This window comes from Podarcis melisellensis (genome assembly GCF_964234715.1).
Source record: "Podarcis melisellensis genome assembly, chromosome: 7".
NCBI classification, from domain to species: domain Eukaryota; kingdom Metazoa; phylum Chordata; class Lepidosauria; order Squamata; family Lacertidae; genus Podarcis; species Podarcis melisellensis.
The window spans coordinates 60252614-60268346 of record NC_138539.1 but is presented as its reverse complement, the minus strand read 5'-3'; the positions used below and the strand labels follow the sequence as shown (position 1 = coordinate 60268346).

Sequence of the window (15733 nt, the reverse complement as noted above, 5' to 3'; positions counted from 1 at the left end):
ACCATACGATAAGTTTCAGCCTAGCCCATCTCCTCCATGTCTTTTAATGTTGCTGTACTAGCATCCTGATGCTGTCACCTCTGCAGCAGCAGCAGAGGTGGGGAGGCAGATGCCGGTGTATTCTCTTCATGCTCACAAATACCATCAGTAAAAGTGGCACGTCAGGAAAGCTTTCCTTTCAGGAGTGGAGAGTGCCATCGTCTGGTAGAAAGGATGATGACCTCCATTTAAGTGTCACCTTATGCAGGAGCCTATCAAAATCTAGCTGACATCATCTTACTTAAAATACTCCACCAGCTGTGTTTCTCACAAGGGACGCTTCCAGAATTTAGAGCAAGTCGTGTAGAGAGATACGATTAAAATGTGGGTTTAATTTACATTTCCTGTAGATTCTAGGGCTTTGGGTCCCTTCTGTATCAGTCATGTTTTCTGTAGTAGCAGCTAGTCTCCTGGTGGATGTGGTTTGTTTTGTTTTTGTTTGACTGTTTGATTAACTAGTTGAAATCTCGACTTGGTAGATCACTATTTTGTCTTGTGTTTGAATTTGAAATGTCTGCTGAGTGCGTAGTCTGGCACAACCTTTTCAGTTTAAGAGAGACAGCATTTTTGTTGCATAATGGCTAAGGATGTGAGCCGGGAAGCCCATTTCAAATGCTGCTGCAGCCCAGGAGCTCCTTAAGGTGGCCTTCTAGGTGTGTCTTGCCTTAGCCTTCCCCCTGCCACCTGCAATTTAGAGAAAAGGTGTTCCCTCCTCACACTCTCAGTTTAGAAGCCAGGATTTGGAGGGAAAAGTGCCGGTACTGCATACCAGTGAGTACCACCAGGAACCATGGCTGCTGCCTTATAGATGTTAAACAAGTCTCATATGCCTACAGGGCAATAGTACTCAGATGCTGTGCCCGTGTTATGTCCCCATTTCTCCCTGGGAGTCCTTATCATGGCCCATTAATGTCTTTCCCCTCCTCACTGGCCAGTTTTATGCCAGGCTCCTTACATCCTGGAAGTTTGATGACAAACAGCCCGTTACAGGAAGCAAAATATGACTTTGGTACAGTGGTACCTCGGGTTAAGAACTTAATTCATTCTGGAGGTCTGTTCTTAACCTGAAACTGTTCTTAACCTGAGGTACCACTTTAGCTAATGGGGCCTCCCGCTGCCCTTGCCGCGCGATTTCTGTTCTCATCCTGAAGCAAAGTTCTTAACCCAAGGTACTATTTCTGGGTTAGCGGAGTCTGTAACCTGAAGCGTCTGTAACCCGAGGTAGCACTGTAAACCATGAATTTCTCTTCCTTCCTCCTTCTCCGCCCCCTTGTGAGCTTGTGGTTCTAAAGGTTTTTAAAGCATACATATGTTCCACATTATTGATATGTTGTATAGGAGGGAGAGCAGCGTTGTTGATCATATCTACAACAGAATATCTCCTTTCACATTCATTGATGATTAAACTTTCCCCAGGAGCCATTTATTTGATAGCCTCCTTTTAAAAGTATGCTGCGTTTCATATATTACATGTCTGAGGTTTTTAATATATATTCAGTTTTTGAAAGGGGGCATATTTTGACTGCAGTGAGTCTTTTAGTCAGCATATACCAGGACTGACCAACGTGGTACCTTTCAGATGTTGCTGCATCTCAAGTCCCACAATTCCTGAGTCTTGGCCATTCTGGCAAGGACCAATGGGAGTTCGAGCCTAACAGCATCCAGAGCAAAAACCACCTTAGCTATCCCTGGCATAGACAAATGGTATCCTGACCTACTTTGGGTGAACGCTGTTATGTATAAGAAGTTAGGGCCTAGGCAGGCAAAAAGGTGGGATGAAAAATGAAGAGGGATAGGAAAAGCAACTGAATTTCTAGAGCAAGGCGATGTTGCCCAATGCCCCATCCTCGCCCCCTGTTCTCCAGTTCTGTAATAGCAGATTCACTTTCTTATGGGCATTTTAAAAAGTAAAATTAAAAAACTGTGTGTTTTAATAGAGCGAGCAGTGCAGTTATTTGAATGTCAACTCATTAATAAAAAACAATAAATAAAGAATTTAAATGAATGTCAACTCATTAGTGAGTTCAAAGCGGTTTACTCCCAAGTCCCAGGTAAGTGGGTATAGGATTGCCACCTAAATGTATACCAGGATTGCATTAGCTTACTAATAAATAGTAAGTAATAGTAAATAGAAATAAATAGAACCCCAAAATCACATTTGAGTTACAGAATTGACTGAGGTTTTATTCAGGTTCCAAGACCATCTATATTGTGTTCATTGCCACACAATCACTTTTAGATGAGAGGAACTGCTTGTGTTTCCCAGGAGAGGATGAAGAATTAGGCTTCTTTCTGAACTATCCCCTAGCCGCAGCTTGTATTAATTAACCTACAGAGAATCTCTCTTGGGATTAATCCCTGTGGAACAGAAGTGGCTTATGAAATTGCTTTTAATGAATGCAGTTGGTTAGCATGGGAAGCAGCCGCAGGTCTGTAGCTTCTGCAGCTGTGTGCTGCGCAACTGGGGGGGGGGGCTGTTTTCACCCCAGAGGAGTGAGGTGTGCTGGAGTACCTTGGGCTGGATACTGCTCTGCTGAAGAAAATGCAAGGGAGGTAAATGAAGTGTTTTAAAAACTCCCCAAGAGGAGTAGCAAAAGTTGGCAGTTTGGTCCCTAGCTTCTTCACTGTCCCCTTCTGCATACCAAAAGGCATAGAGCCCATATTTTATGCCAGCTGGGAGAAAAATGCCCAACTACCTTCTAGACTGATGCAAAGGTGACTTCAGCCATTCTCCCCGCCACCCGGCCTCAAGCTTATTTTAATTTATTTTTTTCACAAAACAAAAACATGTAATTGCATTACATATTTTCCATAGTTAGAGTTCCCTTATTTCAGTTTTAGAAAATCATTTAGATAACCTCTACAAAGATCTTTTTGAGTAGTGGGTAATGGGAAATCTCTTCCATGGGAAATAAATGGATGCTACGCCATGTTGGACTTGTCTCTTTTGGAAGTATCTTGTGGGGCAGGCAAGTCTTTCTAAGAAGGCCACATCCCACCCACCATTAAAAGAGTAGATTCCTGGGAAGTTCTGATTTACTTTTCCACTGCTGGGCCGCAGTCAGAAGAAAACCTATTAATTCTTTAGGACCTTTAACACAACTTGAGCCACGGTCTAGTATGAGGAGTGCCAAGGCTGGGTTAGGCTGCAAACCTTGTTTTGCAGTAATAGAAATAACCCCCAACTCTCTCTGAACCCACCCCACCCCTCTTCTCTTTAAAAGAGGCTTCTGATTTGGTCAAACTCAGCTGTGGTATTCAGATGAACATTTTCAGATTAATGTGTTTTCTCTCCCTTTCTTTGTCTCTCCTCCTTCCCCCTCCCGCCCTCATTTCCTTCATCCCTGCAGGTCAGTGTTGAAGTCTTGGTAGAATATCCTTTTTTTGTATTTGGACAAGGTTGGTCATCCTGCTGCCCTGAGAGAACAAGCCAGCTCTTTGATTTGCCATGTTCCAAACTCTCTGTTGGGGACGTCTGCATATCACTTACACTCAAGAATCTGAAGAACGGCTCCGTCAAAAAGGGCCAGTCCATGGACTCAACTAGCATCTTGCTGAAGCACTCTAAGAATGACAGTCTAACTGGTAGTAGACATAGGTATGCAGAGCAGGAAAACGGGATTGATCAGGGAAGTGCAAAGATGTCATCTGAGAATGGTGAACTGAAGTTTCCAGACAAAATAGGATTGCCTGCAGCATCTTTGCTCACCAAATCAGAACCCAGCAAGCCCACGGCAACGAGGAAGAGGAGGTGGTCTGCCCCGGAAACACGGAAATTAGAGAAGTCAGAAGAGGAGCCACCGTTGACTCTCCCCAAACCTTCTTTTATTCCTCAGGAGGTTAAGATTTGCATTGAAGGGCGATCCAATGTAGGCAAGTGAAGTCTGTTTAGGGAAAAGGAAATTAGGCTACCCCTTGTCATTTTTATCCAGATTACTGTACTGTAGGCTAAAATAACCCAGTATTTACATGTTATCATCTTATTTTAGGTTTATGTTATAACCTTGTTGTTATAGTTGCAGCTGGTATTATGCAGGAGACTGGTGCATACTCCCCACACCCCTCAAGTGTTCATTGGTGATTATTTTTATCGGGAGCTACAGAAAGGGGCAGTATCTGCTTCATCCCCACCCTTTGTGGAAGCAAATGTTGTTGCCATGACTCCTGTTTCTCCACCACTTCAAGCAGAATAAGCCTTGGCTGTCTTTGGCGAGGGGATGAGAAGGGAGGGAAGTGTACCAGAGACAAACACTAATGTCTGATTCATTGGGAGGGCGGAAGTCCCATGGCAGCATGGCTTGGTCCTTCTCTCAGCTAGCAGCTGTTGGGAGGCTAATCCAGAGGCAGTATCAGAGAAACATCAGAGAAACTCTGAGGCTTGTACCGTAAAACCACTTTTTAAATTCCTCCCCGTCCCTCCAAAGTTTGCCACATATTTCCCATCCCCCCACTCCAACTACATCCTCTGCCCCACAATGGGAGCCTGACTGCACTATTTTTTATTATCGTTCTCAGAGGCTGCCATACAGACATTTCATCTCCACTTGCTAGTACAGCTGCATTGCAAGGGCGCAGCGAACGCTCCTTGCTTTGCTAACACTGGGAATTTCTTTAAAGTATGACATTGTTGCCATAGGCCTAGCAAACTCTGGGAGACCCCTGCATGGGCTCATCATCATTGCTTCTGTACAGGGTCAGAGAGAGAGTTTTGCCACTGACATTTGCTTCCACAGGGTAAATATCCACTGCCCCTTTGGGAGAGTGGACATAACAGTTGTTTGCATTTTAGGTTGCAAATACTTGTCTTTTAACTTTAGTACTGTTTTTAGTTCCTGACTATGGACAACTAGTGCCACTTTTTTCAAATTTCAGTGTGACACAAGGAAGTGGATGTCGAAGATGAACATAGAATGTCTTTAAGCACTTAAAATGCTGTTTCACACTTTCGTTGCCGAACATCTTGGCTTAACACTCAGCAAGTACTGTATCTCATTTTAATCTCTTCAATGAGAGAGAGAGGAAAAGAAAAGAAAACCGATCTCTTCAACACTGTTAAACTACATGCAAACTATGTAGAGGGTTGTTGTTTTTTTCACAAGCAAGATGTTGAAAGTTTTTCATGTGGTTTCAAAGGGATGAATGTGAATTATGAACTGGTATGTGACAGTCATTGTCCACGAGGACTACTTAATAGGAGGCACTTTTAAAACTTTAATGCTTGTGAAAGAGTTAAAGGCGTATGCGAGCTGACAGATAATAAAAGAATAAGAGAGAGTATAAAAGAAAGAGAAGAAAAAAAATCATTATTGTCCAGTGTTTTTGAAAAAGATGGACTTTAAAGAATCTTGCAATTTGCACATCCTGAGTTTATCATTTGTGTGGTATTCCTGCAGTTTTTACCTAATAATTTTTGGGAAAGGGAGAGGGACTGAAGAAGCTTAAACAAATGTAGCAATTACTTACTAACCTGCCTAAACTCTAGGCCATTTTTAAAGGGTTAGGTTTCCTTTCAACCTTTTTATTTTCTTACCATATCTGTCACCCTGAACCAGGACAAAGTCTGAGAATTTCTCTTCAGATTTGCTCAGTTTCCATAAGAGAGATTTTGAAACAGAAGCAAGTTTTGGTTTTTCATTTTACTTCTAATCCTTCGTTATTTTATTATTGTGAATACTACTCTTTGTTACTTTGAAGAACTTCTTTTCCATTAGTAGTACAATGTAGATGTCAAAAGTTTGGTACAAAACAGGACAATGGGTAGAACGTTTACCCAGTTAAGCTCTTTTATTCTTGGCAGTGTTACTGTTCCCACAAATCTGAAACAAATTTAAGAGTGGATCTAGAGGTCCTAACTCCTGCTGATTTCTGTGGCTTCCATCTTGAAACCAGTTCCTGACAGAGCCACATTAATGTCCTAGTGACTACTCACAGACAAGTGATCTGATGACACCCGCCTATGAATAATTCACATTAATAAAGACACAGCTAAGTCCAGTTAATTAAAATACTGCATTAATTTTTGAAGCTTTAAGATTAGGATCTCCTGATGAGATATTATGGGCATTTTCACACACAAAGCTGAATTTGGGCTCTCCTTGAGTTGGTCTATAATGTGAATCTAAAATTGATGTTGGCACGTTCTATCCATGTTAACATTGTTCTCATGTGGTACAGATATTATATGAGAGCTCAGATACGGGCTTAGCATTGTGTATGAAAATGGCACAAGAAGTTATTAACATCAGTTGCTTTCTCCTTTTCAGGGGTGGGTGGGTGTGAATCCTCTTCTTCCCCCACTTGCAATTACTTTAGGATGCAATCCTTCTTATCAGGGGTGGGCGGGTGGACATGAGTTTTCTTCTTCCCCCACTTGCAATTCTTCTTGGATGCAATCCAAAGCCAGGGCATGTTGCCTGGGTAAACAGAGGCTGCTTACCCCTGATTTGTTTTCCATTATCATTCCGCATGCCTTAGGGTAGCCACTAGCCTCAAAGCGGCCTTGTCCGGGGAATGAATGAAGCAGAAAAGGCCAATTTGAACACCCCTGGCACTCAGGTGAAGGGTAAGCTGTGACTTCAGTCTCAGCTCAACCAATATTTAGTTGAGATACTTGCCCAATGGGAGTTCATCTCCCTTGATCGATACTTGGACTGTGAATGTGGCTTTGCTGGTTGCGTTCGGCCTCTGCAAATCTGAGGCCCTTTCAGATCAAGAATCGAAATTATAGATATCAGAACAGAACCCAGAATGAACAGATTCCTCCAATGTTCATTCCTCATCTTTTGCTTAAATATAATACGTTTTAAGGAGAAAAAATAACTACCATTCTACCCTTCCCTTCAATTCTTATGTCTCTTTGTTTGTTACTTGAACCTTAGCTCACACCAGAACTAATCATTTTTGTACCATTTTCTGGGGTGCACCAAAAATGTGTTTAAGTTTTAAAATAGCTTGAAATCTGTCTTGAATTGAATTGAATTGTAACCTCTCAGTAATTTACCAAATAGCTGGGCAGGTTCCTCCTCACAATCACACTGCTTATTTAGTGCTGTAATTATTTTTTTCCCAACATTTCTGCTCAGAGAACTTGCTTAATCTTCCATAAACTCTGCTCAGGGCACTTTCAATTTATTGTTTATTGGAGTTTTATTTTGGCTTCTTTTTTTGTTTGTTTGTTGTTTAGTTTTTCGTTTCAACCTCTGACGGCAAGAGGACTAGAAAGACAGGGGGCAAAAAAATCCCTATTTCGTTCCCATCAGTACCACTATTTTCACATGTACTCGGAGAGCATCAAACATAAAAGGAAGCAGGGATCATGAAACTGACCGTATCTATAAAACTAACACTAACAAGTAAAAAAAAAAAAACCAACAACAACAGTAATAATAATAATTAAAGGTTGGAGCAATAGGAATGTATTTTGTTCACTGCTTGCATTGCAGACTTAGAATCCTGCAGTTGTTGCTTCCTTCCAAACATTGTTCCCCTTTGTTGTTTGCTCTTTTTTTTTTTTAGCATGTGCAATATTTTATGTGCCAATTTAAGATTCACCCACAGGGTGATGGCTTGACCTTCCCACCCCCCCTTTTGTGTGTGTTTAAATCTAGGGCCCTACACTTTCCTCCATGATAGGCACAGAGCCTTTCTGGGTGCAAATATGTTTGGCACACATGGAACAAGGGCTCTGCACAGCTCTTGATTCTACTCTACCTGGCCCCCACAGTCAAAGCAGGGTGGGAAATCTAGATAGAGGGGGCGGGAAATAGATAATATTCCTCCCTGGAAGGACTTTAAAGGTGGGGAGGATGGCCCTGGGGTGGGAGAGATTCTGTGAATACAAGCAATTATAAACTGCTTGGATGAGAGCCAGCAGTCTTCTGCAGCCTCACCATGTCACATTTTTATGCCCGTAACTGTTACTAAACCATCTTCTTTATTGTTGATAAAATTTAGCCCTGTGCAGAGGAGGAAGAACACATGCACACTGTGCTTCTTAACTCTCCGTGACCAAGGAAAAAGCTCATTTGGCTGCTGGAACACCCCAAGTTGCGTTTCTTGGTTGTGGTAAGGAAGGGATAATTTGTGGGCCAGTTCTGTGACGTTTTTATGTGCCGCATTTTTGAAAATGACTCGAGGTGAGTTCTGGTCCTGCTGATGTCTGCAGTGAGGGCTCTGTTGAGTCCTCTGTCCTCCTCACCAATTGGAATAGGATTTGAGTCTTGGGCTTCTAAAGTGCTTAGTTTGTTTTGGAAAAGACACCTAATTTCAAGTGAAAAATTCTTTTAACTCCATTGGGCTGCTCCTATAAACTCTCATTCACAGAATCGCTCCCTTCCTACTTCCTTCTCACGGATTAAATAGCAATTGGCGGGCACGGAGAACATGTTAAGGTTAATTTCGTTGTAAGAGGCCTCTCTGTACAGTGTCTACATGGCAATATTAACTGACACCAGTCTTTCCTCTTTGTTTTTGTACCAGACCTGTTTTAGTTTACAGCAAAACTCATACAATCACCAATAAAATTAGTCAGGGCAAAGAAAAAGAAAAAACCAGAACCTCTTTATAGGAATTTCTAAATAAATATATCTATATCTATATATCTATATCTATGTATAAAATGACTGTTCCTTGTAGTGTTTAACTTAGATGTCATTTCAGTTTGTTTGGGCTACATCATGAGGGTTTCAGAGTGCGATGTTACTTACCTCGTATCCTGTAACTTATACCTGGACTATTCTGTGTTGTGTTTTTTATTCCCTCCCATGCATCTTCCTTCCCCACCCCCGTTGCCCTTTCCTGGAAGAAAAAAAAATGCATGTCTTATCCCTCTATTTTAATCCTGGTGTCACTTTTGAACTGGTGGGAGGAGGGCAGTTTTGAGCCAGGAAGTGACATCACTACTCGTTTCCCTAAATCAAGGAACATTTTGAAACCTTTCACACCTCTTACTCAGGGATGGGGCTGGCGTGTGGTACACTGAGGTGACCAGAAGGAGCACTTTTTCTGCTCTGGAGTAGGGATGTTCAATTCCAAGGAGACGTTTGGATTTCCTGCATGGTTGTGGATTAACTTCCCAGATTTATCATGTAGATTGCAACATAAAGCAGCAGGTCTAGTGTGAACTGTAGCTTTCAGTTGTGGGGAAAAATTGCTCTGTGAACAGTGGCTTGTTTTGCTTTGATATGTTGCCAAGCAATTGGGGGGTGGGGCGGGATCACAACAATGATATTGTTTGAGTAGGAAATGAGAGTGCTATCTTGAAGTCAATCGCATAATGTTTATTCTTGTTTCCAGACATTGGTTTCTAAACATTTTTTTAAAAATAAAAACGATGCCATATACATCCAGGCCACAGTGTTGCAAATCTTTACACCGTCAGACTCAATCCTACAAGGGAGTAGTTGTGGTTCTCCAAATTCTTTGAATATGTAGGGTCATCTTTTTTGAGATCTTGAATCTATCTGCGCTGAACAATATATTCTTAGACCAGTCCATTCAAAAACGATGCTTTTAAATTCATGGCTAGGCCCTCTCTCCCTCTCACTTTGCAGCATTGGAGCTATCACAACTTGGGGTGCATTATTTCAGATGTTGCCACCCGCCGAACTTTGGTGTGTTTGGGTGCTTGTGACATTTAACCGTCTGATAAGCACGTCATTTCACCTTTAACGGCAACAGTGTGGTTATCATTTATTTTTTTCAGAACACATCAGAGAAATTATTACTCGCGAGCTGCGTGGGCTTACCCACAAGCAGTTCGGAAATAATGAAATGGGCAACCAAAGCAGCCGTTATGTGACCCAAACTGCAAAGGTAACAGAACACACTAGTAATTGCCTGCCTGGATTGACACTGTTGGCTTTGTGGCATCCGTCCATGGGTTGAAATCCAAAAGTACCCTTCTGCGTGTGGAAGATGTTTTTTGTGTGCATGAAAGGGCTGTTTTACAGCTCTCATGCAAGTAGAAGAATGCAAATGACCATAGAACCTACCTTATTATCATCCCATACGAACAATTCTGCTATTGCTTGCACAAGTGAACTAGTGGCTCTTTTCCTTTTTTTGCTCAGAGTTCATTGAATCCCGCCCCTGATTTTTATCTGCTTTAAGAAAACTGAGTCCTCTTGTGTCACATGAACTGAACTCTGTTAACAGCAATATGTGACCTGCACTTTCTTTTTCTGCCCCCATCGCCACAGGTAGCAGTGCTGTCCAACTTAGGGACAGGCACTGTGATAGCGTGAAGATAAGGGAAATTGTTCTATATGTTTTTAAGCAGAATGTGGTTAGTGCTTTTGCTTTTTTTATGTTTAACCCTGGCAATTCCTGAAAAATAAGATAAATGAATAGTGTCCCAAATTGTGACTGTTGTTTTTTGAGAGCACAGGACTATTCTGTTGATTTCTTTCGTAGTTTCCAAGAGCAGTATTCTGTTTTTCTGTTGATAGGGAAATTCCAAACAAGTTGCACACTTCTACTCCAGAGTTCAATTTCTTTTACATAGACGACCTCGCTTCAGACGTGTTACCTTACTGATAGGATCTTTACTTGTAGCACTATTAACTCGTGGGAATATTTTTTTACGTGAACCTAATTTGATGAGAAGCTTAAACAAACTTTTTTGAAGCACTCACATTGAGAGGAGTACAGGTAATGTTTTTTAAAAAAAATTGCACAAAAGAAACATGAATGTTGGAATGATTCATTCAGTGTTTGAAAAGCGATGGATATGTTGAAATAGTGTGTTGTTTGTAAAAATGAAATAAAAGTACAAAAGCCGAGAAAGGGTGAAAGTTACATGTTATTTGTATATAGAAAACTCTCACGTCTAGGTGATCCGATTGTATTGGTTCTGGCTGGAAAGAAATGCTAACTAACAGGTTTTTCAAAGACAACTATGCTTACTTTTGTATTTGTATTACACGAATCCCGTTGTTGGGGCAGGGGAGAATGATTCACCATCATGCTACAATTTGTCCCCTTTTCAATTTTGATTTTGAACTTGATTAGGAAGTCTTAACTCCTTCTAGGGATGGTGATCTATATGTCTTCTGCACTTCCTGTTCTTTATTTTTTTATTTTTAAGAAAAAGAACCCAAAGAATTTAATACTGAACAAGAAGTGCTTGTCACCAGGGGTTCTTGAACCACAAAAAGGCAAGAAGGAATGAGCAATTTGTGTCCCATAATTCCACATAACCTCTCAGAGCACGCACGCAAACCTCATTGGCGCCTGGAGGTATTGAAGACATGATTTAAGTTACTCTAGCAGTTTTGCAGAAAGTTTTGAATTTTTTCATTTGGTTTGATATATAAAATATATATTACTAGGACACACACACAAAAACCTGAAGGGAATTTAGGAATATAAATATTTCTGGGGTAAAGGTGTAAAATTAATTTATAATAGGGAGTCCTTAAAAGGGGCTGGGGGCTGATTGATAGTTGTCTGAATCCTTCTCCCCTTCCCCCCTTCCAGTCTGTAGTAATAATCCAAGTTTCTGTTCTGGCATTAAATATGGAGGGGGGATATAATTCTATATTCAAATGGCCCCTTCAGGTGCAGAAAGATGGCCTCTCACACAATAAAATGAAGTGCATTTGGTCAAGGAGTGCTTCTACAATGGGGATTGCAAAATCTGTGGTTTTTCTCATTGTGCTCGGAAAGGACTCGAGTCTTCCACTGAGAATGAATCAGAGGCTTCACCCAAGGTTGCTTTTGTTTGTTCATTTTCCTTTTGCTTGATTGAAGCTCTTGTTCACTTTTTCCTCAGCCATACAATAGGCAGCCATTGGAGGTGTCGTCTGCAATAGGACTTAACTCACTGGTGCTGGAACTGCTGTATAATACTGCAAGTCACCTTCACTGAGGTCTGTGACAAGTGACGCTATAGAGGTCCAGATCATAGGCACTTGCCACTTTCAAAGGTGTATGTGTGTGTGTTTGGGGGTGGCTAGCGAACTGTTGTACAGCCACTGAATGCTTAGTCTAGGAAACTTTGGGGCTGCAATCATCCTTCAAATGTGTTGATTTTGTTGAGTTATAAAACTAGTAGAGGGAGACCAACTTATACCAACAGAAGAGCTGGCCACCAAGAGAGTGCTCTGAAAATTAGAAGCCTTTCAGTGTATATATGTGCAATTCCTCTTGAGATTGCTATCTCCATAGAGAGGGCAATTACATTTCAAAATGGCTGCCAACCTTCACCAACCTGAAGCCAAAGCCAAAGGAGGAACAAAATAAGTACAGATATTCATTGCCCAGAGAAATGATAACAGTTCTGATACATGTTGAACATTTTAAGGCTGTATAGCTGGCAGAAGATAAAACCTTCTGATTGATTGATCTGGATGTAAATTTGGCCTACATACTTGAGAAGTAGACTGATAGTTTAGATTTACTTGCAAACTGTTCTGTGTCTATTTAAGTTTAACCCCAGAAGGCAGTCCTTAAGTACTTGAAAGGCCTCAAAATGTTGTTTCTGGGCAATAAAAATCTGCACTTACTTAGCTGGTTGGAGTTCTCATGTTTTCTATTGTATTCCAGAACTGTTGCCTCTCAAATTATTCTATTAGGATACGAAGCTTATATTTGGTTACTCCCAACAGCCAATACTAAAAATACCTTTTAAAAATATATACGTAACATCACTAAATACTTGTCTTTCTGATGCATCTAAATAGGGAACTTTGAGGCCCTTACTTTCAATTTGGTAGCAATCTTGTCAACATTACAAGCATCCAGCAAGTTCTTGAGGAAAGAAGCATTGCAAAGTCAGTAGGTGGTTCATACTGGCTTCTTTCCCTTATTCAAATGACTGAAAAATACACTTTCAATGTCCTGCCTAGTGTTGGCATAGGAAAAGGGGTATCATAGCTTTATGCTGAGGTCATATTGGGCTGCAATGGCCAGTACAAAGGAGAAATGTGGAGGGAATAATGTTTTGCACCTTATAGAAAAGAGGAGAAAAAATTTAAGTGCATACAGACATAGGTAAGAGCTTTTATTGTGACAAGAGAACCTTTTTCCATATGCGTGCATACTCTCTGTAATTCCAGTGTAAAATATTGTACTTGCACTAGCTTTTTTAAAACAAATATAAAAAATGGAAGAATTCATATTCTATTTTCTAATCGTGGTGTGTCTATTTGTAGGATACACTCGCGTCTGTTTATTGAATTTTATGGTCCCTTTCTTTGATGGTGCTTGCAGGTTTTCTAGGTAGAAATTATTTCATTATTATAATAAAACAATGTTTGATTCAAAATTTGAACAAAATTGTTTTAAAGAAATTGTCTGTATACCAGTACAAGTTTATTGTTTCAGTATACTCGTACTAATAAAAATAACAGTGCCAATTGCAAATAAGTGTTCTTTGTTGTGTATGAATTAAGAAAGAGGTGGGAGTCAGTTTGTTTCATTTTTTTAAATAGCAGTTTGTCCATATGAAAGTTTACCCTGAGGTTCATCTTTGTGACAAGGAGGTTTTTTAAAAAAAAAATAGAATAATAAAACATATTTATTTTTTTCCATAATAAAATATACACAGAAGTTGATGCATATTGCATATAATTGCCATTCTGTTTTATATAAATCACAGTTCAATTCTATTTTCCAGTCCCCTGCCACACACCCAAATTCAGAAACTGGAACTTTAGTCATATAATGCATGCATAGTATGATTGCGCATTCTGAATTCATTTAGAGCTCATTCTGTTCCATTAATTATCTTTGTATTCATGCATCCTTAAGAATATGATACTTTGACATTTTATCCAGTTGTGTGTGATTTCAGTGGCTGCATCCAAATTGTATGTACCTTGAGGACTTGCTTTCCTAAAATCAAGGAAGAATGGAGGTAAGGGGAGGGGAGTGCAGATATTGTTGGGCTGTATGGTTCAATTTTCTTTAGGATGTTTATAGCAGTAGGGTCACTGGCAGAGCACAGAGCTTCAAGGATGACTTCCGGCAAGACCTTTCTGTGGAGTGTGGATCTGCAGCTGCCATGCCAAGAAGGGAGGCAGGACACAGTTAACTTCCCTAGGGGTCTGCTCACAAGGTAAGGGGACCCACTCACATAATACTGCAATATCCTCAGGTGGGGTTTAGGCTGGTGCTTGCTAAACAGGGATTCAAAACCACCTCCAGATGTTGGGCCTCAACCCCAGGGATGATGGGAGGTAGAGTCTTCAACATTTGGGAAGGCCAAAGATTACTACTAGCAGAAACTTCTCCCTTTCTTAGGTTATGATGAGTGATAGGGCAGAGTGTCTTAAGGCAATTGCTTCCCACACCACTGCAATAATGTAAGAACTGGCCTCCCTGGTGTGGCTTTTCCTGTCTATGCAATATTCTACATTGATTTAAAAAGTATCTGCACATTTCTAACAGATATATATGCATTATTTGTAAGGCATCCATTCTCTGCTTGCACAGGCATCTAGTACAATCTCACCACATGCTATTCAATAATTTTTTTAAGCGGGTCATTTCAGCTGCTCTTGTTGGTTCTCTTTCATGTGAAACCAGAAGTATGTTGGTTTTAAAATACCATTGCATTGCAAGGTCATGAGAGATGTCCAGCCAATTTGAGGGTGGGAGCAGGCGTACCTAAATTTCCATTCTGCAGACTTTTAACACTTTTAGAATGATGGTGGAAACATAACCAAATCCAAAGATATCAAGTGTTGCAAAGCTTTGCCATGCAATGGGAAAGGTGATTCTGTTCTAGGGGGAATGTTAGGAATAGTTTGTTTCAAATAGAGAATGTATGTTTTTAAGAATCATATTCCTGTTTTATATTTAAATCAACCCAAAGGAGAAAATTTATTCTTCAAAACACAATCAATGAATGACTACTCACAAGCAAGCTCCAGTGGAACTTACTTTTCAGTAAAACTTACTTTTCAGTGGAACTTACTTTTCAGTAAGTGGGGGTTCCAGATTTCAGTTTTGATGTTTAAAAACCATTCCTTTAAAAAAATAACTTCCACTGTGCTTTCAGATCACTTGCATGTGTTCAGCTTTGGAAATGTTGTAGTTGTGAATGCCCAGCAACTACGCATATCCACTGTCAAGTTCCGTGTAGCACACATGTACAAGCTGTCAATTTCGTTACTCCAGTTATTATATCAAAGACTTGACGGCAGCCAAGTCCATAGGGCTGACAGGGAAGGACCTGTTGTAATATGAAATTTTCTGTCTCAACTGCTAAAGGACCATTTGTCTGCACCTTAAAGTCTCAAGATTAGAAGATAAAGAAATACTGGAGAGAATGAAGAGACATTTTTTTAAAAAATCCAGTGCAAGTTCCTAAAATGTAATATATAATTAGACCACACACACCTTCAGTATAGTTGGTTGCAATGCCTTCCAGGATGGGAATGAGTACTTTAAAAGTACAACAGAGATGTGATGCTGTAGCTCTCAATATCCCAGAAAATTCAAACCTGCTAGCAAATTAGGCTGCTATCTTTTTCTGCTGTGGTTTTAAGACACTGTTCCAGTTCAGAAATTAGTGTGTACATTTGTATGCTCGCTTCTCTCTTTACTTATTAGATCTATGAAAGTAAAATAATCAGCAAATGGCGAGTAGTTTACATTTCTTCATTGGCATACTCCTACCTTTCTACCCACCCCAGCTTAAACTGGCTTTTCAAAGGAAGGCTGCTAATGACTCCAAGGGAGGGAGTGG

The 15733-nt window shown here is 40.4% G+C and overlaps 1 protein-coding gene across 16 annotated transcripts in view; it reads left to right on the top strand.

The window, feature by feature from the left end:
• ATXN1 (ataxin 1) overlaps positions 1-14516 on the top strand; it is a 226991-nt gene extending 212475 nt beyond the window's left edge. For all 16 annotated transcript variants that reach the window (XM_081919385.1, XM_081919384.1, XM_081919388.1 and 13 more), the window contains one exon: positions 3390-14516. In XM_081919385.1, coding sequence (XP_081775511.1) covers positions 3390-3920 — 531 coding nt within the window. In that variant the 3' untranslated portion in view covers positions 3921-14516. The remainder of the gene's footprint in view (positions 1-3389) is intronic.
• Positions 14517-15733: the final 1217 nt, after the last annotated feature.